Below are 24376 nucleotides of genomic sequence, written 5' to 3'. Positions count from 1 at the left end.
TGAAAAGCTTCACAATTATAAAATTTAATATTCTAGTAATGAAAATCGTTTTCAAACACTTCTATTAAAAATTGGTTCTCCATTTGCTACTCCTAAAGATGAAAGCAGTTTAAAATACAAGTTTTTGTATCTACTGGGGTTGTTCAAATTACCCATAAAAGACAATTTAATCTATACATCCCAAATGAGGGAAAAATGTCCAAGAGTCAGCTTTTCACAGCTCTTCACAAACTCAACAAGTACGAAAGATTTACTGTGTTATAAATATACACAGTACAATATGTACAAGTCTGGTCTTACAAAATAAGAGCTTCCTAGTCCATAAAAATACTAACTGAACTACAAAATTTCTTAGTGTTTAGTCAAGCTGTCTCAAGCAGCCACTATATCAAATTCCTAAAACACTGATTTGTTCCACAGCACAGCAGCTCCAGAGTGTTCCTAATGGGAAAGGATGCAACACTTCACCATAAAATTGATTTATAGTCCTAATCTCACTCAGATTTAGTGGTACTGTTAGTATTCACTATCTGTCTGTTTTAAAGGTGGTCAGAAGACCTTTACATGTTTCTAGACTGTGTTTGAATTACTCAAAGTGCTAAAAGTGCGAGCAAAGAAAAGAGTTTTGTGTCTGTTTTCCAGGATACCTTTCTCTGGCACGGACAACAGAAGCCAAATATTTAGAGGTCTGTGAACAAAAATACACCCACTCCTATGAGCATGCCCAGGGGAATGTGCACAGGTACATATGCACTCTTAAAAATCTGTCCTGTAAAAGAGTAAAAAGTATCTCTTTGTAAGGAGCAAGTTTAAGCAACTCTTACAAAAGGTTTCATACAGATGCCTGGAATTTAAGGCATTTATAAGGCTTAAAATGACTATCACGTGGTGGTAGGGAAGAAAAAAAAAGAACCTTTTCCTTCTTAAACTCATGGTGTACAAGTATTGCTCTGGAATTCAGAGAAACCAAATCTCTAGCTTTTTTTGTCAAGCAACAACCAGGTTACAGTAGCCCATGTGGTTTATCAATTCATTACAGTTAACACAACACACATATACACAATACTCCCTCGGTTCTTCTACTGGAGACCATCTATGGTTTTTGCATGGAAATAAAACTACCTGAAGACCGTTTCAAGCCATATTCTTTTGTACTTACACAAACAAGTACAAGAAATGATCAGACTGATACTTCTCTCTACCAGAAAAGATACACGAGACTCTCACTGATACACAAGGTAACACTGCTTCCTTTTCACTTCCTTACAGCGGTCTTCTACGACATGCATCATAGTAGCTAGTACTATTAAAAACCAAGAACATTTCCCTTTTGACAAAATTAACAAACTTTTCTAGCGGGCACATGGGCTTGCTGGAATGCTTGTAATAATCCTTGCAGAAGGAGGTCTGGAATGTGACATCAGCACCATTGTAGAGGATGCGGATAAAGTGCTCTTTGGGTTTCTTCCCATCCTGCCATAGCTCAAAGACTAATCTGGCTGCAAATCTTGGAAATCTGGCTTCAGTAATGCCCAAGGCACTGAGAACAGGTGACAATGTGACATCGTGTGCAGAGTAAAGAACAAATACTTCTTCCTTCTTGCCTTCTGCTATACGCTGCAGCCGGTTAACAGTCTGGTTGAGGAGAGGGTGCGTAGCCAACAGTGCGTACAAGAAATACAATTTCTTCTCCTGTCTTTCTCTTTCATCTTCTAATTGGTGTCTCTTGATTACTTTAAAATGTTCCATCCCAATGCAGCCAGTGCTAGTGCATGGAAAACTAACATTATGGCAAAAATAGCAGAGGAGAGAATCTATCGGGTTAGAAGCCCTCAGCTGCCTGGTGGGAATGCCTACAATCTTGGCCATATCCACGTATATTTTCTCCAAATTGTTGTTCTTCACCCGTAGGCTGTACTGCCGGCGCTGCTCCTCTTCCAGGTAGTGGTTTCGCATAGGGCAGTCGCAGCTTCCAGAGCAGAAGATGGTGCTCCACTGATGTCTCATGGTGATTTTCTTCCAGTCGAAATCCGGCAGGAATGTGTAGAGCAGGGCCAGGGCGCTCTGCAGCGTGCGGCTCTTCCCCGTCGTCTCCAGGTAGAGCTGCTTTGCTGCCCAGTCGCTCTGCAGCAGTTTATGCTTCTTTATATAGATCTCCCGCAATAGCTGTCCATTTTGCAAGTGCTGCACCACTCCTAGAAAAGAGTTTTGAAGTAAATTATAACATGCAGCTAAACACAATCCCTCCAGCTCTCCACAGTTTTGCTTCTATATGGCCATATCCCTCCCTGCAACACTTGCCTACCCATTTGGTAGGGATAAACTAAAGTGCATGAACTACAAGAGTTCAACAGTCTTTTCTATCAGCAGTAGGAATAAAGTCTATTTTTTAAATAAATTGTGTGAAGTTAAGTGCTGGTATTTCCACCTTCTCCCTCACAAAAACTTCTCCCTCCTTCCACCTTCTCCCTCACAAAAACTAAGCTCAACAGAACTAACACAAAATATATGAATAAGCTTAATTTCCTTGCCAAGGAAATAGATATATGTAAATACACCCGAAACAGGAGTTCAGCTCCGCTTGTTTAACAGCCTTGACACTTTATATAAAGCTTAGAACAAAGCAAATTGTACAGAAGACAGACAGGCTGTAGGACAAATAACAGTTAATTACAAACTACGACCACTCCATAGTATACAGCATTTCTTATATTATTATTCAATATTCCTGCATAACCTAAGCTATGATCAAAACTACAAGCTTCTACAAAATTAGCTATATAGATAACATACACATTTTCATACAGAGAACAAGAGAATATCCCCTTTTTGGGGGGCTATATTTAATAGAGGAAGAGAAAAATGAAGGTGCTACAGGAACTTACCTGTCTGTGTAAGCTCACCCATTTCACACAAGGAGTGACTGGGGTAGCGGGGCAGGCTGCTGAGGGTACCATCCATTTGGGCTGCAGCCCCTTTGGACATATGTTTAATGAAAGCTTCAAGCTGAGGATGAGAAGGTTTCCTAGGAGAGGTAAGCAATGAAAATGTGAAAACTTCCAAAAGTGTATGGGGAAAGAGCTCAAGAGAGTCAAGTATTCCAAGTATGTCAACTCAGAAAATGTTGCAGGAAAAGGTTATTTCCCACTGAGACAGCATCTGCTCTCACTCGGAACCTTTGCAAGCATGCAAAAGAAATCTAACTCCTTAGCTGCATCAAGCACAGAGCTAACAGGAGACAAAGGGGTATTTCTGGCATGACTTGGCATGTTAAAGCTATGGTTCTTTTGGTAGGCTATAGGGAAAAACATTTGCTTCCAGTTTAATATATAAAAAAAAGCAATCAATACAAGTATTATTTTTTTTTAATTACTGCAAAAATTTCTTTTGCCGGTTTCTGAAGTACTTGTACAGTTCAAGAACGTGGCCAATGACACTAGGAGTCTAAATGGACTCAACTAACAACTACTGAATTTGAAGAACTTGAAGAATTCTCAAGTTTTGTAATGTAAAATGCTGATTGCAATTGCATTTGTTATTTCAAATTTCTTCAGGCTTCAAATCAAATAGCACATACAGTCCCAGTTAAGCAGTACCTGCAAAGCAATGTCCCAAGGAGGAGAAATCTAGTTCTGCTTAGATGGTTATCATTTTAATAGGAATTTATGCCTAACGAGAGCTTTTTTGATACTGATCAAAAATAAAAATAAGAAAACCTAAAAAAAAAGTATAGAGATAAATTTGATCAGAGGATTTATAGATTATTCTGCATTTTTTAATGTTCATTTGCACTTTAACAAAATAATGAACTATTATGGTACTGAATCCTCAATTCTAAAATAAAATAAATTCCTCCCACAGCTAAAAGAACCACAAGAGGGAGCCACAAGATTGCTAAAGAGTGAATTCAAGTCTGGAATCAAATTTTATTAGGACAAAGACCTTAACACTTGCACAGGGGAACCAGCAGGGAGGTTCTCTCCAGTAAAAGAGCCTCTGGCACCACAAAGCCGTGCTCCCAGCATGCAGATGCATCTCTTCGGATGAGCCCCCTCTGACAGAAAACTATCTCTTTGCGATTGCATTGTTCTATTTTCTAAAATCTAAATTTGCCAGTATTTAATGGAGTATTTAATTTAAAAGAAAAGAATGCTACCATAGAGTACAAATGGCAAAAAGAAAAAAAGTGAGATATCAACAAAATGAAAGAAAATATACAAATCCTATTTTTCATTTTTACTTCTAATGGAAAGGAAAAAAAGTCAGTAGAAGACCTTCATGTCTTATATTCACAGCTTCTTCCATATAAAATAATTTCAATCACTCAAGGAAAGTGTAATGCTTGAGAAGGAAAGGCACGTGAGAGGTTTCTTTCCTATCTAGGTTGAGGCTTCCTGATGTGTTAAATACATATTTGAGAGCATAACCCAGCCAACCCTGGATGTGAATCTCAAACAGAACTTTGGAGATGTGGTATTTCTACAGCACCACAGAACATTAAAAAGGGGAAGATTTAAGGAAGTTAAATGAACTGCATTTGCAAATTGCTTTTAAGCTTGTTACTGATGCAGCAATCTGAACAACCCATTTTCTAAGCTTTATACGTAAACCCTTAACAGATTTTCAATTAAAATTTTCCTTAAACCATGCTTATATTACTAGCAAGTTTTGCAAATATACATATGAGAACACTGGGAATGAGCTATCTATTTTGCTTGCTCTCCTGTCTGGCATTCTGAATTCTAAAGGAATCAAACCATCAGCAACTACTTGTAGAAGGGAAAGGAGGAAGGAAAAAAAGTACAAATCAGGTTAGCTTTCCAGTATTAAAAAAGATTAAGTGCAATGCAAAAAGATATACAGGTAAATATGAGCAAACAAGGCAAGCTAACGTCCAGGACCCAATAAAACTTACACTCTTGTAGGTGAATATAGCTGTTCATCTGTCTACATCGGTACACATTATTTAACTTTTCCCTAAATGATTCTTAAAGGGAGCGAGCACAAGTTAAGCACATAACCGCAAAAGTGAACAAAGAAATACGACTCTGTTGGATGTGCTTCTGAGCATGCATTTCAGACCTTTAATTGAAAGCTTACTACTTTCTGAGTGTATTTGAGAGGGGCAGAGGGGAAGATCAAAGAATGGAAGGAAGAGCTATTCTGCCTAAAGGCAACAGACTCAGACATCTCAGACTACAATATACATCTATCCTTAATGCAAGGCCGGTGTATGCAACAAAAATATGCCAGCAATTTTCCTAATTAGCCCTCTCCACGTCAACAAGATGAAATTTTGGTATTYATTTTTTTGTTTTAGAGCATAACTTAGACTCTTTCCTATCTGACAGGGTATTGCACCCCTCCCCCAGGATGCGTTTTCCATTTCGATTACGAATCCTCCTGTTGAATTGGCCAATTTACAGATGCCGCAGGAGATGGGGTATCCAGGCAACACAGCCAGGGCTGCTGCCACTGCAGGAGCGGGAAGCACAGAAAATTGCTCAGCTGTGCAGCTGAAAGGATGGAAATGGCCTTAAAATTTTGCTTTCATAAAAGTAACCAGAAAGTAAAAATAGACTGAAATATTTACTCTGTAATTGGCTTGACATTATAGCAGTAAGCTACAGTATTTGGGAATGTATTGATACAATAAATATTTTGAATTTTATCAGTATGCAGAAAGGCTCTTTACCACCAATAGACTTATTTTTTCCTAATCTTGAACATTTGTTTCCCTTTTCTAGGGTCTGTAAATTTGCACTGTCATTACTTCYGTTGTGCTAAATAATGTATATCTAACACAACTGCGGACATTTCCTTCCAAAAATAAATTCAGTTTGCCTGTTTTCTTCATTGAAGTACTAAACGTCAGATAATAGATCCCAAATTTAATAGTGTAGTTTCCATGCACTAACATTGAAATGGACTAAGACTTAAGTATCTTATTTGTAAAAGTCTTAACAAGCTTTAATATAGAATCTGCCATTGTCTCTCTATTGCTATGCTCTAATCAGTCTAGTACAGAAAAATTCTGCACAATTATTTGAACACGCATATTTCTGTCAACAAGTGAGCTGGCATCTAATGAAATTTTTTTTCCCCCTCTTCCTTGAGCAGTTGAGACATAAAAAACGCGGATTATTTTGCTATTTGATGAGAAGTGAACACTAACTCCATGTTTCCTCTGAATGAGCCCAGAGATGTAAGCAACAGAGCATCAGAGAGAAAATATGCACATGACACCTCCGAAAATCTGCTACTGGATTCTGAATCAATTAATTGTAATGGCACAAGATGTGCAATAAATCTACATGAAATAGTGCATCTATTACTTATGTACAAGGGTAAGAAATATAACTCCTACCCTTGCAGTTCTCAACACAACATTCATACGCATTACACAGCTAGACCCCATTTCTTGCGTGGCAGCACAGAACATTTGTTGCAGAGAGCAACAAATGCCTGCACATGAGGCAGTGTCCATCCCCACCCTTCCCAATAAGCCTTAATTGAACTGCATTTCAAACTTCAGTAGCAATTCTTAAGTACTGACTGAGAAGACTGAGGCTTTTTGGTCCTGTTGCTCAGTGTGTTCAAATGCACAGAAGCCTCTTTGGGATGAAGAGCACATGTTAAAAATACCAGCCATGAAGACACAAGCCTGATAGTACGTCACCATTTTTAGACCTTAGAGTTAATTCCCAGAGCACAAGGAAAATGGTCCACACCTATCAAGGCTGGTCCACACCCCAAAATGGTCTGTGTTCATCAAGACCACTCAGAAAAATACTAATAGTGATTTATACTGTCTACTCGTGGAAGATTTTTTTACCYAGTGATCTCTGTGAACAGAAACTCTCTCTATTTAGAAGCTTAATCTGAATAGTTATCAAGTGGAAAGCTGTCAGTTAGCAAGTTCTGGGTGCTCAGCAGAATGCGGGAGGGGAAAGGTTTCTATTCATCTTAGCTCTTTTACTGTGCACTGCTGCCCACTCACAACACTAGATTGTCGAGCCCTGTGCAAGATCTCTACATCTTGGGAAAGAGCTCATAAAAGTGGACAGGGATATCAAAACATTTGTCATGTCTGGCATTTTGTTTCGTTCATTTTGAAAACTGTATTTATCTATGGAGAAGTCATTTCTGTTCAGAAAAGCAAAATCTTTTGCAAGCCAAGAGAACCAAACTTCTGACACAGGTTCCTTTCTAGAAGGCAAATGAATGGAAAGACCTATTAAAAACAACAGATCGTCCTCATCTACACAAAGAACCTTTAAAAGATCATTAGGGCTTATTTATTCACACCAATTTTCCAGCCTTTCCAGCCTTACAGCCACCTGTGAGGTTATAGGTTGTAACCAACTCAAGAAGTTGTCAGAAGCCTCAACAAGAGACCCCTCTTCACCTAAATCTGGCCTAGGACACACTCTGCCCTTGCCTCCAGCCAGATCCACACCTCCTTCAGCCCGCCATGCAATGCTGCCCCTGCCACAGCTTCCTCTCTCTTTTTCATAGTCTTTAAGGCATGCATATATTGAAACTAAAATGTCTGTTACCTCTCAAAACGACATCCAGCACATGCCAGTTAACCCAGTACACTATTCAAGTACAACAGTCTTCCAAAATCATTTTARTATCTTTCTTAAATGTATTTCTTCTCTCAGAGGTTATCATATCTCAGATATAACCTCAAAGAGGAAACATGGCATATTTGTTGATTCTGACACTATACAGGCAAGGTACAAAAGGGAAAAGAAAAGGAAGATTAATTTACTCTCCCACAAGCAAATATTACAATAGAAAGATTTTGACTAATACCACTCAAATTTCTGAGGGGAAAAAATGTACATATTATTCAGTTCATTTGAAAATTTGCATCTAGAACAATGAAAATAATAATATTAATTGAARATTTAGATGCAAGTAATCTCCAGAGCATTTAATCCATTTGCTTATATTCATTCCACACTTACGTGTCACAATCCATAACTCACACATCCAAAGCCTGACCTCAACACTGCTTTGCATACTCACTGGAAGGCCACGGGCTGTAGCCTAATCTGCGTAATTAATGAGTTCCATCAGCTGAATGCCAAGTCAAATAAAGAGCAGAGTGAATACGAGCAGCAAGCTTATCTGAAACCGTAGTCCAGAGAGCTCAAGAGTCACACTTTTAATCAGACATCTCAACCTAATTATGCAGTGTGAAGAAACCAGCCAAAAGGTTGCAACTGTATGCCTTGTAACACTCTCAATCTAAATACGTTTCCAATCAAGCACCAAATATAAGTCAAAAGAATATAAACTTGACAGCCAAACACAACAAATAATTTCCTCATGTTAAAATAATAAATGCATCATTTGAAACAATGGTAGAAGCATTAAAAATCCTGGCTGTAGTTGGAAATGTCAGCTCTAATGCTTCTGGACACTATGGCACAAAGCCAACTCTTTTAATCTTCCTGCTGCCCTTTCAAAGTCAGACAGGAAATTTTAGATCAACTTGGTTCTGAAAGAGACAAGGTCTTTTTGATTCTCCACTCATTTTCAGTGGCTGTCAATGGTCACAGACACACCAGCGCTGCTACACTGATGATCCCACACATTAGSACTGGGCTAGGGAAGCGCTGCCCTCCTCCCCACAGCCTGGCAGGACACCCCCCCGACTGCTCCTCTGGGCTGTTCTGATGGCCATGACAAAGGTGGCACGAGGCACTTCATGGATTTTTTGTTTTTTCCTGGTGCCAGGGCTGTCATGTTATAGCACTTGCCCGACATCAAAGGGGAAAAGCTTTTCTGACAAACATAAACCTGCGGTCATGTGCCACCGCAACACTGAAAAATGCAGCCACGCATCCCATGTTATCACTTACAGTGAACATCTSCGCAATAAAAATGTTCACCCACATATTCTAATGTGGCAGACACCAAGCAAGATCAGAGCCTTAGGAACTCTKCAAGAATTTAAAATAAATTTCATTTCTTAGTGCTTCTTTCTGAGAATAACCTCATCTTTTAAAGGCAGATCATTTAAAATACTATCATAGCTATCAGCAAATTGTTCTTTTTTCATCTAATTAGAATTTTTTTTTTGCCCACTCTTAGGTAAAGGTATCTGCAATTGGGTCCCCATTGTGCAAATCCAGGCGTTGCATATATTTATCTATTAAAAGATTAAAAATGTATAAATTATATAACATTTTTCTTTAACTTCACTAATAAAAACAATATTGCAGTTTAGGCTAAATTGGGACCTCTATATACACACACTCCTCTCTGTTTAGATCCTGATAAAGAACTTAAATAAAACTAGGGACATCTTAAGCTTGGTTCTAGGAGCAGCTACAGTAGACACTGATGGGGCAAGGATGCTCACGGCCTCCAGCCTCATGCAGTCACTGCCCGGTGACAGCAGCATGCGCAGCGACAGGCTTACTTTGGATTATTCATGCCACACTACGGTACTAACTACAACTAAAGAGAAKGCTCCAAGCTTKGTAGGCTTCAGGACATCTATTCCAACACAGGCAGTTGCTCTTATGCAGCCGTATATGTGAACAGAAAGTCAAGGTATTTCAGCTTTTTTTCAGAGAATCACCAGTTTTGCTGATCATTTTCTGCTAGCCTCTTTGTCTGCTCCTGTAGTCACCGACTTTGCAAGCCTCTTTAACCAAGGTTCCCATCAGCAGCACGAGCACAAGATGAAGCTCTGCTTCATGATTAATTGCAGGTATCCTTTCATTTGGTTCTGCATATTTTAGCAGCACTCCTACTGTGTATACAGTACTGTATACACATTTTATACAAGCTGCAGACTTGCCAAAAGGCTTCACCAACACATCTTGATGCTCCTTGGTATTTTTCTTTTAACAGGAAACATTCACAAGGTTTACCAGGAAAGGTCTCTCGAGCRGAGAAAATACACAGATCCTACTGAAGAAGGACTTGGGTAATCAAACAAGCTGGGACACAGGTTTTGGAACTCACATCACCCTGTTCATTTCTACTGCTTTACATTGTACTTTGTCTTTATGAATTAATAAAGCCTAAAGACAACGGAATTGCTTCTTCTTGAAGGAGAAGCATTCAGAGCACATCTACAGCTTGAACTGATCATTTACTGAGACAACCACCAGGTAACTACAATAATGTGATGTTAGAAGCACAATATTTTGAAACAAAAGATAAATGACATTTTAATGGCAGAGATAGAAAACTGATGTGTGACAGTTTGGAGCAGTCAGTGGTAACAGCAAAGGTAGCTTTTAAGTGGCAAACAGCTGTACGCACAGTTTAGCCTGTAATCTAGTAGTTAAATATACAATCTTTATGTTCTCTTCCTGAAATAAATTTGATATAAATCTTTTAAAGAAAAAGCCTCATCATCTCTACTTCTGAAAAGTTAAAAGAAATACACCAAATATAAAATACAAGTATCACATTTTTAAAATGAGGAAACTTGTCTATGAAGAATGGTAACCTAAATATTTAAATTAAACCTCTCTTGCTTTTCTAGAGCAGATGCAGTCCTAATTTTTTAATTAGAAACAGAGATGCCTAGAATTCTCCTAGTCTAAACTGGAAGCAAAATAAAGTGTTTCAAAGGAAATGCTGTACACCTCTCAAAGTTATTTCAGTTCATCACAGTACATACAAATCAAAAACCCCACCCTGAGGAAAAAATGAAGCAATGCGTGCATCCAGGAACAACAGGGGCCAGGAATTTTACCTGCCAGGCACCAACGTGCAGTCAATGTCAGGTCTCTTGGTCTTGGGAATGGCGTAGAGWGGGTATCTATCACCGTGTCGAATCAACACTTGAACCGACACTAGTTTAAAATAGTGGGGTGCGTGACCTAAGTGAAAGAGAATAAAAAATACCAAGTAAATGTTACCTATCTTCCCCTGAAGAGCAGGCCTTTAAGGACAAAACAAACATCACACTGGACTATAACCATTATCCAGATAAGTGGCAGCAGATCCTGGGCAGTAGACTACTCCCAAAATCAAGACATCAGCAAGGAAATGCAGGGAGGTAAAGGCCAGTGAAGCATTTTGAATGATTCAATACAATTCAGCAACCAGCTGGCACTGCTGTACCTTGCTCCAAGCACTGCAGAACTGTCAAAGCACAGAGCAATCACTTCTCATGTCAGCATATAGAAACGACACGGTCCTCTACATACACAGAGCTTACCCTCCATGCTGCGTTCGGCGATGCTGGGAATGTTACAGTAAACGTRAGCTTCATAAACAGGGTCTATTGCAGGGGGCTCGGTCAGCAAATCAGGCATTATTCTCTTCCGGCTCTTAGGATTCAGCCCATCTTCCCTGACRGGGTTTACCGGGATTAAGTGCACTGAAAGATACAAAACGTGCAGGCAGTAAGTTCATGTTCGCTACTAGATCTTCAGGATAGTTGAAGAACATAAAAAAAMTAGGATTTTTTTTTTTAAACCCATTACATAAAAAGACTACACCTGCTATGAAAGGTTGCCACTCTAGAGTACAGATCTTTGCCATTCTAGTGTATAGATCTTGGCTGTGAATTTTTCATGTTTTTGTGGTCATCAAGGCAAGCCTAGAGAACTCTTCAGCAAAGTCAGTGCTTGGCTATCGCTGCAGAGATCCGTCCGCACACAGAAGTACTTGGCCTGGCCTCAGGCGCTCCCTGACGCTGCTTTCTGTCAGTCTCATGAAGCTCAAACACACATGAACAGGAAAAAAAGGGTAGAAAAATATTTAACTTGAAGATAATTCACAAACAAGCAGCGAGCCATTATCTGCTACCCTGCTTGATTGCCAGTTAYGCTGTGGCTCTTACATGTCATACAGCTCAAGTCAGGCAGACACCCCTTGAGAACAGAGACTTCCTGGCACTTAAGCACCTGMGAAAACGCAACTAGATTAAGGGCAAGACTTTCCATTACAGAGAAGAAAAAAAATATTCTGCTTTTGTCTGATATCTCCAAGTGATGAACTCGCTCCAAGCAGAAGCCTGGAGGTCTCAGCTCAGGACTGTCCGTGTTTGCCCCCCGAGCTCACGGGAAGGCATCCCAAGTACTTACACCAGGGACCAGAACGAGGGACTGGAGGAGAAAAAGATGAAAGAAAAAAGCTAGAGATAGAAAAAAAGAGTAAAACAAGATGCTCCCAACTATCACCTGTTGAAAGGTATTGAAAGGTGTTGAAAGCTAGACAAATATGCAAGTCTGAAAGTGTTACGGGTCAGAACTCACTAAAGTCTAATTACTTCTTCTTGCTCCCAATTATTTTCTTAAATGGCTAGAACTCAAACATCAACTTTTAACCAGTGATTGGTGATACAATTAGAGCCTCCCACAATTCCATTCCCTTGGTTCCCTTAAATAGACCGTCTATTTAAAGAAAATGCACACAAACATGAATATTACTGCTGAAATACAACTGAAACTATCATGAGAAAATATAATTAGAAAGAAATGTAGTCAATGCTCAGACATAGCAAGAAATTAACAGAAATGCAACTACTGGCCACTGGGCAGAGAAGAGCAGGCTTGCTCAATAGCCAGAGTTGGAGGCACAGTTGCACTCACAGCAGCTCTTTAGCTTCATACGAAAGCACCAGTTAATTTAGGAGTCTTACAAGACRACACTTGTAATAACCCATGTTCACAATTATTTCACTGTTAGTAGCTTCTGGAATTCAACACTGGCTGATTCAGAGCGAAAAAGGGGAGGAAAATTGCTCAGATTGTTCCCACTATTGGTGTTGTGTGGCAAAAATAAGAGCAGAAAATAAAGACGGAGGAGGAGAAGAGCAAACATATTTCAAAACAGAGCTCTGATTCTTCTGGGCCAGTTCCTCACTCCCAGTCCTAATTTCAGAGGCAAATTGTGGAGTAGACAGACAGCAATGAGGACAGCACRCTGGAGTGAAGCACACGGAAAGATTTTAAAAGCTGATAGTTGTTAATGTACCACAGACTCCCCATTCTTACAGTACAATACAGAGTTTTTAACATTTATGTGGTTTCTCTTTGCCTGCCAAAACCCGAATTCAAGCATTTTCTGTACCCTTCTGTACATGGCAAACACTCCCAGAGCAATGGTTCCAATCCTTTCCCCGGGATATTTCACATTTGTATCACAATCGCCCAGAGGACTGTGCTTATTAGAACATGAAACTGCAATTTTGAGTTAGGCCATTGAAACCGCAGGGCTCAGCTGCCATTCCCACGCTGATTTTCTTATCAGACACATTCTCCAGCCCCTCCCAKGCTAAGGCTATTGTCCATGGTGAGACAGCGCCAGCAGCTCAYGGAGAAACCCCATTTAATAACAGGGAAGCTGGGGAGCGCTTATTAGACGTTGATGGCTCTGCCTGAAGGAGGCTCACAAAGTATTTATATTTGGGATATAAATCCCAAGGGATGTGTTACGCTAGTAACCCCCGGCCTCTGTAAACAAACAGAACTACAAAAAGTAGTTGCCATGGCTGATAAAAGAGCATGAACAGGCGATTACAGCACTTCTATTATATTGGTCAATTTTCCTAGCCAGAAACACTTAAAGAGCAACTACYACTAGCTTTCTGTTTAAATTTTTCTCTAGAGCACCCTACAATGTTGTTACTACTAATTTACCTCACAAAAATGTACCAAGTCATTGAACACATCATTTTTTTTGCAAAGACTTAAGTACAAAAGTCAAAAGATGGACACATTCACCTACTAAGACTGAGGACCTGGGATTCATGGAGCYGAATATTTCATCTAGAGGCAATAAGTCTCACTGCTAAACAAATCGGTTGAAGAAATATTTCAACAGTCAGACAAATTTAACTAGGAAAGGCATTCAATCTTAAAGTGAAAAACCTACTCCTAAATTATTAAACAATAAAATTGCATATTAAAAAGAGAATGGACAGGATTATCAGATGGCATGTTTAAATTTCACAAAAGGCACTCTCAAAATGCCCTTTAAAGGACACTCTTCAGAAAAAGCAGCTTTGGCTGAAAAAAAGAAGAGGAAAATATCTCTTACACAGACTGGAAGTGTTCGCTGGAGAAAGGCTAGAAATACCAAGACTTGGCACCATGAATAAAAGTAATTAGGAAAAGACTGTCCTAAATTTTTAAGTAAAGTGGTTAATTACATAGATCAACTACTGGATAGTAGCTGATAAATACTACCTGCACTGCTTAGTGGATCGGCTCTGGTTATACCAGGGAGCAGGAAAGGGCACGGGAGCTCCCCATGCCATGCACGGCTACCACCCCATCTGCACCCAAGTGTCTCACGTAAGGACTCGGCTAAGGGAGCCTCCAACTTTGAACTCCCATGGGTACAACCATGTGGATTTCTAGAGATCTTTGACTCGTTTGGTAGAAGGCTTATAGGTGAGTAAAGGCAGTTATGAGGAAAGTAAAAAGCTCCAGTCACCTAAGCAGACACTGCCACACTACATACACAGACACCTGGGTCTTTAATTCAGCTATATGTATTAATAAAAAGAAAGTAAGATTTGGACACCGGTCTAGGGAGTCTTTTCTCTAGGGAGAAAAGTCTCTACCGAACACTTACACGTTAAAATAACAAGTATTTCAGAGGTGGGGAGAACACAAACCCAGGGAGGCACAACTTGCAGCAGGAGAGTTGTGTTCTGTTTGCTCAGTGCAAACAGAGCACTGGTTCCTCATCCCTACATGTCACAGCTCCTTGTGGGTGGCCATGAGCTTGGTCAAGGACCCCATGAAGGTCTGCCCTCCTTGGGGTGTCACAGCTCATCCCAAATAACACATGTATTTTCCATAGGGACAGCTCAAGTCTCCATAGTCTCTCAGTTATTTGGGGGTTCTCATTTTCTGCCTTTCCCTGAACAAGGCTAGCACCAGGCCTCTTGGAAAGGTCTTTTTCTTCCTGCCTCTGGTTCCCCCATACTTGAGCTCTGCTCCTCAAGCACCTTCTCTTTCCCCTATCCTGGGCAACCTCCTCCTACTACATAGGAGTCTCCATTCATTCCTCCCCACAGCCACCTCTTACACCACAACGAGCAGCCGTTTAAAGCTCTGAAAATCTCCCTTTTTCCCCAGCACTTCATTAGGGAAAGTCTCCTCTGCACTATCCATCCCACCTCCATCTCCCAAGTGGGGTTTTTGGTTCATACATGACCAACAGTCACAGGTTGCACCAGAGCAATGCAGCTCAGAGCAAGAAAATAACTCATATAGAGTTTAATTTTTTTTTTTTTTTTTTTGCCTCTCAACTCACTGCTGATTTTGAATGTAAATCACTGCAAGATTATAATTCTATTATGCAATTTTTACACAGCTTTTTATAGCTTAACACTATTTTATATGACTTGGTCTATTAGTTCACCGTGACGTGCCAAACACAAATCAGAAACCTGCCAGTGAACATACGGCCACGCTTAAATCTTTTATTGAGAGGGTTTTGGACAAATCTTCGCACTGCTGACTTCCAAAGCTCCCCTTTTACTACGCCAGAAACACAACTATGTAGAACAAATGTGTCAGATGATTTTGATCTATGTGCATTTCYCACAGACAGGACACTTCATAAACTGTCTGAAACGTCCTTGGTGAGATTTCTGGAAGCTTTGCCAACATTGAAGCCACAAGAAATATATGTGAATATTATTATACAGTTAGTTTGATGACAAGAGGCAAAGAAAACATTTTCTTCCCCAATATTCATATGCTTATTTTTTAAAAGAGGCCCGACACAAACAGTTTTGAGATATCAATTTTAAAAAAAATATTATCAGGAACAAAAAAAGTCAAAGAAAAACAAGGCRTAACAAATTATTAAAACAAAAAGAAGTCTCAAAGCAGCTCTGAAGGGTGTCCCACTGTGCCAGAAAGATTGAAGGCACAGAAAAAGCAAGCAAACAAACAAAGCAAACAAACAAACAAGCCACGAACACACAAGCTGCYCTCAGACACGAGCAGCAGCGAGAACACCCGGGCCGCAACAGCCGGCCGGGAGCCGTACAGGCGGAGACACCCCCTGCCACGGCTAAGGACCCCCCCGCCACGGCTAAGTACCACCGCACAACCACCCCCTCGGGCAAATTCCAGTCTCCAGTTCCAAAGGCATTTTGCTTAACTTGACAAATTAGAGCAAGACGACCAAACTCAGGCACTAACTTAACGAAGCCAGAAAATTCTACATCAGTTTGCCTTTACTATTGACTTTCTTTCATTTTATTAGTAATAATACAACTACTAATATTGTGTGCAGTGTAAGCAAGCAAAAAGCCTGCAATCATTTTTAATTTTACGTCAAAGTCAGTACCCTATAGAACCTGAAGGCAAAATTTCCAAAGAAATTGTAACTTTGGTCAAGAAATTTACTAAWGAGTATTAAGAGGGAGAGCTGAAAAGTTATTATGTATAATTTTATTTTGAGTATACACTAGATTTAGGCTATTTTGAGAAGAATAAGTGGGGAACCATGCCAATCTGCATTAGGGCTACAAAAACCTGACAAAATGGACAGGAATCTGATTCAGCAAAAAGACAAACAAGACAAACTGCAAGTTCATGAAGACAGACAAGAACAAATGCTAAATCAGTCCATTACTCATTTTTCTCCCTGCTGCAATTCTGCTTTCAGTTCAAGAAAACATAAAGCTACTACCAAACTTTACAYAAGACAGACTAATCCATGAAAAAGTTCACTACAGAATTTACCTAGAAGCAGGAAGGCCGGCACGAAAACGGTTTTCCATCTCTGCGCTCCCCTGCAGCCCCGCGCAGGCTGAGCGGCCGCGGCACAAGGAGCCATGTCAGCCTCGCTCTCCCCTCCGCTAAACGGAGCCCGAAAGTTTTCATCGTTTATAAAACAGAAGGTTCTTTCAGCTCCATGCAAACGTACTATTTAAAACAGTCACATGGAAACGGAGTCACGCAGCAGAAATGCAAGAACACCCCAATGTAGGCACCATATGCTAATATGCTATAAAAAAATTAAATAAATAAAAGCGCATGTCAGAACACAAGAAGTTATTTATCCCTCTTCCACCTTTTTCCTCCTCCTCCTTTGCTCCAGAGTCCTAGCAAAGTTGCTCAGTGCAGAGAAGTCAGGTTGCTCAAACACTGCTGCTGAATTTAGACTTTCCTTTTAGTTTTTGTGTTTCTGAAAAAACTAGGAAATAGAGAAGGAAAAGTAGATGAAGAAAGTCTAAAGAAGAGTTAGAAAAGGCAGAAGTGCTTCAAACAACTGCAATGGGAGGGAGAAAGCAGCGAGTGCGAGGAAGGCGGCCAGGGCTGTGGGTCTGAGCACGAGGCGGAGCGGGCAGCACGGCGTGAGCTCCCACATCCAGCCGTTCCGCGTGTGATTCCCRCCATCCCGCGCCAAGGAGCGAGTCCCTGGGGTCACTTCTAGAGCTCTGCTTCCAACTACAAACACATCTTTGAACRTCACTGAGGCTCACATGCTCCCATGGGACCGCCATCCACCCCTCTCGTCGTGTCCTTGCTCGCAGGCCGGCTGGCTCAGCGCTGCCGGCGGCGCTCCCAGCCGCTGCCTTCGTGCCCAGCGCGCAAGCGCCGTCACCACCGGCTCACGCRGACACCGGGTGCAGCCACACAAACCCAAGGGCTCACTAGCCCCACTGGCAAAGCACTTGAGTACCATTAAGAAAAAGAAGCAGGAAAAAAAYAGAAAAGGCTTTATGAAGCCTCTGAACATACAGCCCGGGAACAGAAATGAGAAGTTTTCCTGTATATTTTATTCTATTTTCCCATTACATGGCAAACTACAGTGTTCAAAAACAAGGGATGAATATTTCCATTAATTTAATATATGCTCCTAATAAATAAATAATAAAAAAACCCAACTTCCTTAAAGAGAAGTGAGGCTTTCCCCTACAAGTTTACCTTTAATTACTGTCCTTAATTTCCTCACTGCTTGGCTCTCCCATCAGTCTGAAAGGGGCTGGATCCCCCACCTAGACAGGTTTCCTGCTCTTTGAGGGCATTACTGAAGCCAGGTATTGCTTGTGCTCCAGGTTAGCCAGTGACAACATGCAATAAATAAAGAAAAAATAAATAAAAATACCCACCACTGCTTATGGTAACAGTTGGTAGTCCCTTGTCTACCAGCAGCTTGTTTGGGATTCACAAAGGAGAAGTGTTACATAAACTGCAAGAGGATGCTATAAATGAAGCCATTCCCATCACTCTAGCTGTGRAGCTGCCACCTCACACCAGGCTGCGAAAAGCCCCACGAGGCTTTGGGCRCAGGCTGCCGAGCAAGGCTTAGGGGCAACCACCAAGTCACTTCTATAGACCAAAAGCACCATTTTATAAATACTGTACAGAATCATCGCTGCAATTTCACAGTGTTGAATGCTGCAGCTGCCATCRCTCAACTAACAAAATTCCTGGGTTATGATCCATGCAAAGCCCGTGGGTTCTCACCAGCACAGCAGCTCCAAGCGAGCCTCAGCCTTTGCAACCCCCCGAACTGCCAGACCCATCTCCTCATGGCACACACACCATGAGCACATGGAGCACTCATCTCTGAGGGGGAGCTTTAAAATTCYAAAGGGAAGCAGCCTCAGGAGCAGAGATTGCTTTTATAGTAAGAGCCCTCAGGAAGTGGTCCACAGGGTCCCAGGGGAGCCGCATTGCCCCAGGCAGGACCGTCCCCCACRGCCGCTGCCTGCAGGAACCGCTCCCCTTGGAGCCAGGGCTCCCAAGGAAGCTCATGCAAAGGGGCCACGCTCTTAGAAGGGGCTCACAAATGCAGGACACCCCTCTAGCTCAAGAGACTGCCACGTTGCTCTTACTCTGCCACACGGGAGCCGAACTGCAGCAGGAGCCCCAGGGGGCTGAGGTTCGGAAGGGAACAGGCCGGGCAGCAGCACAGCTGCCGTCTTCAGGCGAGCACGTGGCTGGGTTGCACTGGCTGCTCCTGCCAGTCCCTGGGAAATCGCAGCTGTTTGCAGGGCTCATGAGAAGAAAACAAACAAACAGAAACCACACACCCCATATCTGCTACTTTTCCTTGTGGAAAACCTTGATTTGCTTTGCATGACTTCATCTGTGAACCCAAAAGCTTCAGTAGMAAAGACAAGACGACAGAATGCAAAGTGAAATAAAATTCACTGAAAAAACAAAATGCCGTATCCCAAAGTGGTAAAGCATCAAATCTGGAGCATCAAGGTAAGTACTGTAAAAAGAAAGAAATCTCCCACATTAGAAAGAACCAGCACTCTGCCAATAGACATTGCCTGAAAACCAGCAGCAAAAAAAAAAAAAAAAATTTCTATTTATGGAATGACAGGCTTAAATGCTTCGATACTTTGATCAGTGCTTCAAGTAAACAGCCTTCAACTAAGAGAGTCTATATATGCATGATCTATATCTGCCTGAGAGCCATGGACTAAAGTATTCCGCAAGTGCCTGAAGAGACTCATTGAGTCAAATAGACTCAAAAGGAAAGTCTATAATTTATGACTGCCACAGGGAAAAATAGCTAGTAGAAAGAGATGTTTTCCCATTGTACCTTTAGTCATCTTCTGTTGACTGGCTCTTTCCTTAGGCTTTCAGTAAATGGAAAAAGGAAAATAAAATTAAAAAAAGATATTGACTCAATTTTCTTGAGGAAAAAAAGAGTATTTACAAGCATATGTTTTTAAAAGTAAAAAATCCATAGCCATTAACAGCTAGGTTTTGATTTCCTTTCYGTTTTGTTTATTCAGGGTAAGATCAAAAAGCAGCAGTTCAAACATCCTGATGAGACCCACCACCAGTGACAGACACTGCAGTAGGTGCGAGGGGCCCACGTGCCCGTAGCCGAGAGCTTGGGAAATGCAGCCCTCTCCACAGGGGATGCAGCCCATAAGGCCTATCCAACAACATTAACACTGACAGGGTCCTAAATCATGTCTTACCTCCAGTCTGAGGCTGCTGGACCACCCAGGGGAGCCACAGGCAGCTCTGAGCCACCCTTTACACCTAGCTTGAATGGAACTGAGGTGCCACCCAGCACCCCTGCCCCAGCCAGGGCATTCCCACCTCCTTGTGCTGAAAGCACAGAACAGGAAGGGTGGCCTCAACCACCATACACACTTCTGGCTAAAAGAGTAATACAGGACAACTTGCATTTGCTCTCACTTGTTTCTGCACAATTAAAATACCTGGCATTACACCGAAGCATTGCAGAAATGACTTACGGAGACAAAATACAGTTCACAATCTGGGACAGGTCATTTCTTGCATTCTGCAGGAAGGCTTTTTACAAAGCATAACACCTTAAAAAAAAAACAACGTAATTCCTTTTTACAACAGTCCTTTACAAAGAAGCCTATAACAAATAGTTTTCCTTTTGTCTCTAGTACTGGGTAAGCACTTGAATTTGTTTTAGTCTCATGACTATTTACATAAATGGGCAAAAAAAGAGTTTGTGCAGCAATAAATCCCTAAAGAACATATTTCTTCAGCCTTTCACACAGATCTGAACTCAAACGTCAAATAATAGCAAAGCAATGGCAATTACCTATAAAACTTTAAGCTGTCAGTTTTATTTCATTTGGAAGCCAACCAAACACCCTATCCAGGCAGGTTCCCAAGCATTAACTCTCACTGCAGTGGTCTCAAAATATATTTGGCTTCTAGTCCCTTGCTTCAAAAGCTAGATGCCTAGAACTGAAAAGAATTTTTAAGTGTTCTCTATGCACTTGCTTTTGTAGATGTACTGAAATTGTAGACAATCTTTGGAAAAATATATGATTTTTAGAATATTTTAATAAGCTATTGAACACTCAAGAAATATGTATGTAAATAAATATCCATAGCTTGACAATGAAGCAAACTCCCCAGTCAGGAAGCAGGCACCAACCTCAGGCACCTGCACCATCGGTGAGGACTGTACACACCCCCGGGGCCTTCAGCTCCTACCTGAGGGCATGATGTCTTAGTAACAGAGGACTTGGGAAATATTTCCATTAACAGCCCTGGGAGAGATGGACACAGGTAGGAGCCTGTGGGTGACCCACAGCAAGGACAACCTTCCCTCCCTGTCCTCTCCTCCGCAGCAGGGCTCTCCTGCTCTGTCCTCGCTGGGGACCTATTCCCCACCCTGCAATGTTTCCAGTTCCCTTCCGCACCTGAGCTCCTGCTTCCCATTCAAAGGGACCAAGCCACATCAAAAGCAGGACRTAAGTAATCCATCAATTCTGAGTCTGTTCCCAGGCTACAAACAGATCTGGGCACGGAAGCCTCTGGGGTCCACCACTGGCTGTTCTTCCCCCAGGGTTTCACTTCCCTGTTTTGAAACCTCAGCTGTGTTAATAGTTAACTCATCTCCTTGGGACTTACAAGGAAAGAACTCGCATGGAGACTGCCAGCACTTATAGTCCCCATCAACTCCACCACTCCATGGCTGCAGAAATCCCTGCTCCTAAAGCAGACCCAGACCCTTCCCGCCTGACCTGTTAACACAACCAGCATGAGTTTCCGCTTAATTTGAAACACCAGGCTGGGAACTGCTGCAAGCAAGTGCTGCACGCTYGCAGTTCAAGCACAGGACAGACCCCGTAATCTCCTCAGTCACCTCAGCATGAGCTGTTCCRTACGATTAAATCAGGAGCTATGGAAAGGCTCCCCGTACTCTGCCTGTGCTGCTCCCTTCGCTCTGGAATCAGCTGCAGCTCTCACGGGGCTGGCCTCAAACTGCTGCACGGGCACACACAGACAAGAGAAGAGCTCAGGCAGCCACTGGAGCGATGCTCTGYCCTCATAGGGAATTTTAAGAACAGGAAGATGCATATAATTTGTATAATTATGTACTTATGTTACTCCTTCACTTCTCTTAACAAATTTAGTACAGAAAGGAAGAGATGTTTCCAACATATCATGCTTAGAAAAGCAGCTGGATGTTCTACAGTGACCAGCTCTCCTCCCCAAAGCTGCTAGCTAAGAGATCCACAGTTTCCCAACAGCATAAAACATCCTTCAAATGCTCCAGGAGGTATCTCCCTTCAAAAAAAAAAAAAAAAAAAAAAAAAAATCAGTAAAAGTGATTAAAATTTGGAAACCAAGTTTTATGATCTGTTGAAGGAACAAATAAGCACATAACACTTTTCATGAAAAGACTTTATATATGAAACGAGATTAAATTACTATCACTTTGTGCAGCAGTGAGGACCAAACAGACAGCAGGGCAGACAAGCCCAGGCTGTGCTGATGTCTACAGGTTACAGTTTCACAGCAAGGACAGAAGAAAGGTGCTGAATCAGCATGTTCAATATTTGAGGAATTGTTTTCAGTTTTAGGACCTGGGCTTGATTTCTAGGACACTCCTGCTCAGCCTTACAGACTCCAGGCTGCTCCCCTAACAGCTCTGCATGGAGTCAGCAGCAGATGTTGCCGTGTTTGGGAGACAGACTTGGTTCTGATCCTGAACTAATGTCTCTCCAAGCTGAGGCTGGTACATGTTGAAAAACCTGGGTATCTGTGCATTTTAAATTACTCCGTCCCTGCTGGCATGTACTGCAGTTGTCACTACATAGAAACCTCCACACACGTCACTAACATTGGCACCAAGCTCCGTGATGGCTCCTTGCTGCAGCTAAAGTGCTTTTCAAAGCATCCCCTCCAACTTCCTCATCTCATAGAGGGATCTCTTCTCTTGCAGAAATGGCACTTTTTAAGTAAGTGGGAAATGAACTTACGTTGCTCAATTCATAACTAAGCACTTAGCATCAGGGCAGATCCACAGAGAGCCAAGGAGGCAGCAATCAGGAGCTACAGGTCTCTGTCACACACATATGAGTTTAAATAGACAGYTTCCACTTGAAACACAAAGTTCAAAACACAAAACAAACAAAACCAGAACTGTTTCATATACACAAGGCACTTTTCAAATGCAAAGTAATACTGTTTTTTAGACATATCTGACAATAACATTCTACCCAAACTGAATATATACTATATATACMCTATACATAAATATACACATATATAAAAACCACTAGAAAGCCCACAGTAAAATACATCACGCAACTTTAAAAAAAAGTGTTGGCTTGTACTTCATACACATTTTTTCTTTGCCTTCCACTAAATTACACTGGCATGTATTAGATTTGCACACACCACCACTTCAGCAAATATTATCATTCATAACCTGGGTGGTTAGGAGTGATGTGGCACAACACTTATTTGTCAGCATAAGCAAACAYGCGTTCAGCACTATCGCTCTCCTACTCCTCAGCAAGTGACAGTCCTCTGGGCTTACCCATGATTAATTGATTTGAAGTGGAATGTAATTTACCTTTTCTTAATCAAGGCAGTCACTTGTTATGAGCCAATTTAACTGCTTAAAGTTTCCTAACACAAGGACACAAACAAGGGCAGCTTCCAACATTCTTCCCTCTCTCTGCTTTTTCTCAGTCCCGTTTAGTTGGATGTAATATAAACCAGCAACTGCTGAAGGTTTTATGCAGTCATTTTTGTTTCGTTACACTGGAGGACTCAACTACATTCAGTTGCTTAATTGCACTTTCACTACAAAATGACAACTTGGTCTGAAAACAGTTTTGTCTGAAAACACTCTAGACTGGATTCCTATGTGGCATACAAACACTTGTTATTTTCACATTTATTTTTCCATTATTGTAAAAGATATGAATATTTAAACACAAACTGAACACTTAAATAACAAGAGGGTAAGAATGACCATCAACCACGTTTGCAACAACCACAGAGATAATACAAGAGGACACACTTACAGAATTGCAGACTGAGGCTCAGAAAGGCTAGTAGGGCTGCCAAGGCCAGCAGGAACAGAAAGCGGTTTCGGAAAAGCATTATTATTCCTTCTGCTGGCTCTTCATGGCTTCATCTCTGTACGTGAACAGTTCCTGCAAACAACACAAGTGAATATATTTCAGATGCAGAAGCATCAAAATAAATTCAAGTATCATTTTGACAGTGAAAAGTTATTTCTTAAAGCAAGCGCACCTGGTGATTCCAACAGTATCAAGCAGTCGCCTTGACTGACAACACTTACTATATTTCCACAACACGGGAATCTTCAAGAAAATGAAGGATTTGCATTCTCCCATAAAAATATATATACTTCTAATGCTAATGCAGGGTTTAGGCTCATTTTGTGACATTATCAACATGTCTTTAACAAAAAGCTCACCCCAACGCAAAACCATTTTGGACAAGAATTACTACATAGAGGYTCTGAAGAGCAACTTAGTAAACCATCCCTAGAAAAGAAGAAAATCTGATAATGTGCTGAAAAAGTTACTTCTCTCTCCCCATTAAACAAAAGTTTACAAGGAGTTTTGTTAAGCAGTATCTCTTTCACTAATATAGACTTACTTAAATTCAAGTTCTTATTAGAGAAA

The 24376-nt window shown here is 41.2% G+C and overlaps 1 protein-coding gene across 1 annotated transcript; it reads right to left on the bottom strand.

Annotated features, from left to right (window-relative positions):
* Positions 1-23870, bottom strand: PXYLP1 (2-phosphoxylose phosphatase 1). Its single transcript, XM_026040141.1, has 5 exons — positions 23747-23870; positions 11201-11362; positions 10733-10859; positions 2886-3025; positions 1-2195 (listed from the first exon to the last, which is right to left on the bottom strand). Exons 1-5 carry the CDS (start codon positions 23823-23825, stop codon positions 1264-1266), a joined length of 1440 nt encoding a protein of 479 aa, XP_025895926.1. The 5' UTR covers positions 23826-23870; the 3' UTR covers positions 1-1263.
* Between the last annotated feature and the right edge of the window lie 506 nt (positions 23871-24376).

The sequence above is a fragment of the Nothoprocta perdicaria genome, unplaced genomic scaffold (genome assembly GCF_003342845.1).
Source record: "Nothoprocta perdicaria isolate Ctin4 unplaced genomic scaffold, notPer1 scaffold_25, whole genome shotgun sequence".
Lineage (NCBI taxonomy): Eukaryota > Metazoa > Chordata > Aves > Tinamiformes > Tinamidae > Nothoprocta > Nothoprocta perdicaria.
The sequence above is the reverse complement of the archived record's forward strand: the minus strand, read 5'-3'. Positions and strand labels throughout refer to the sequence as shown.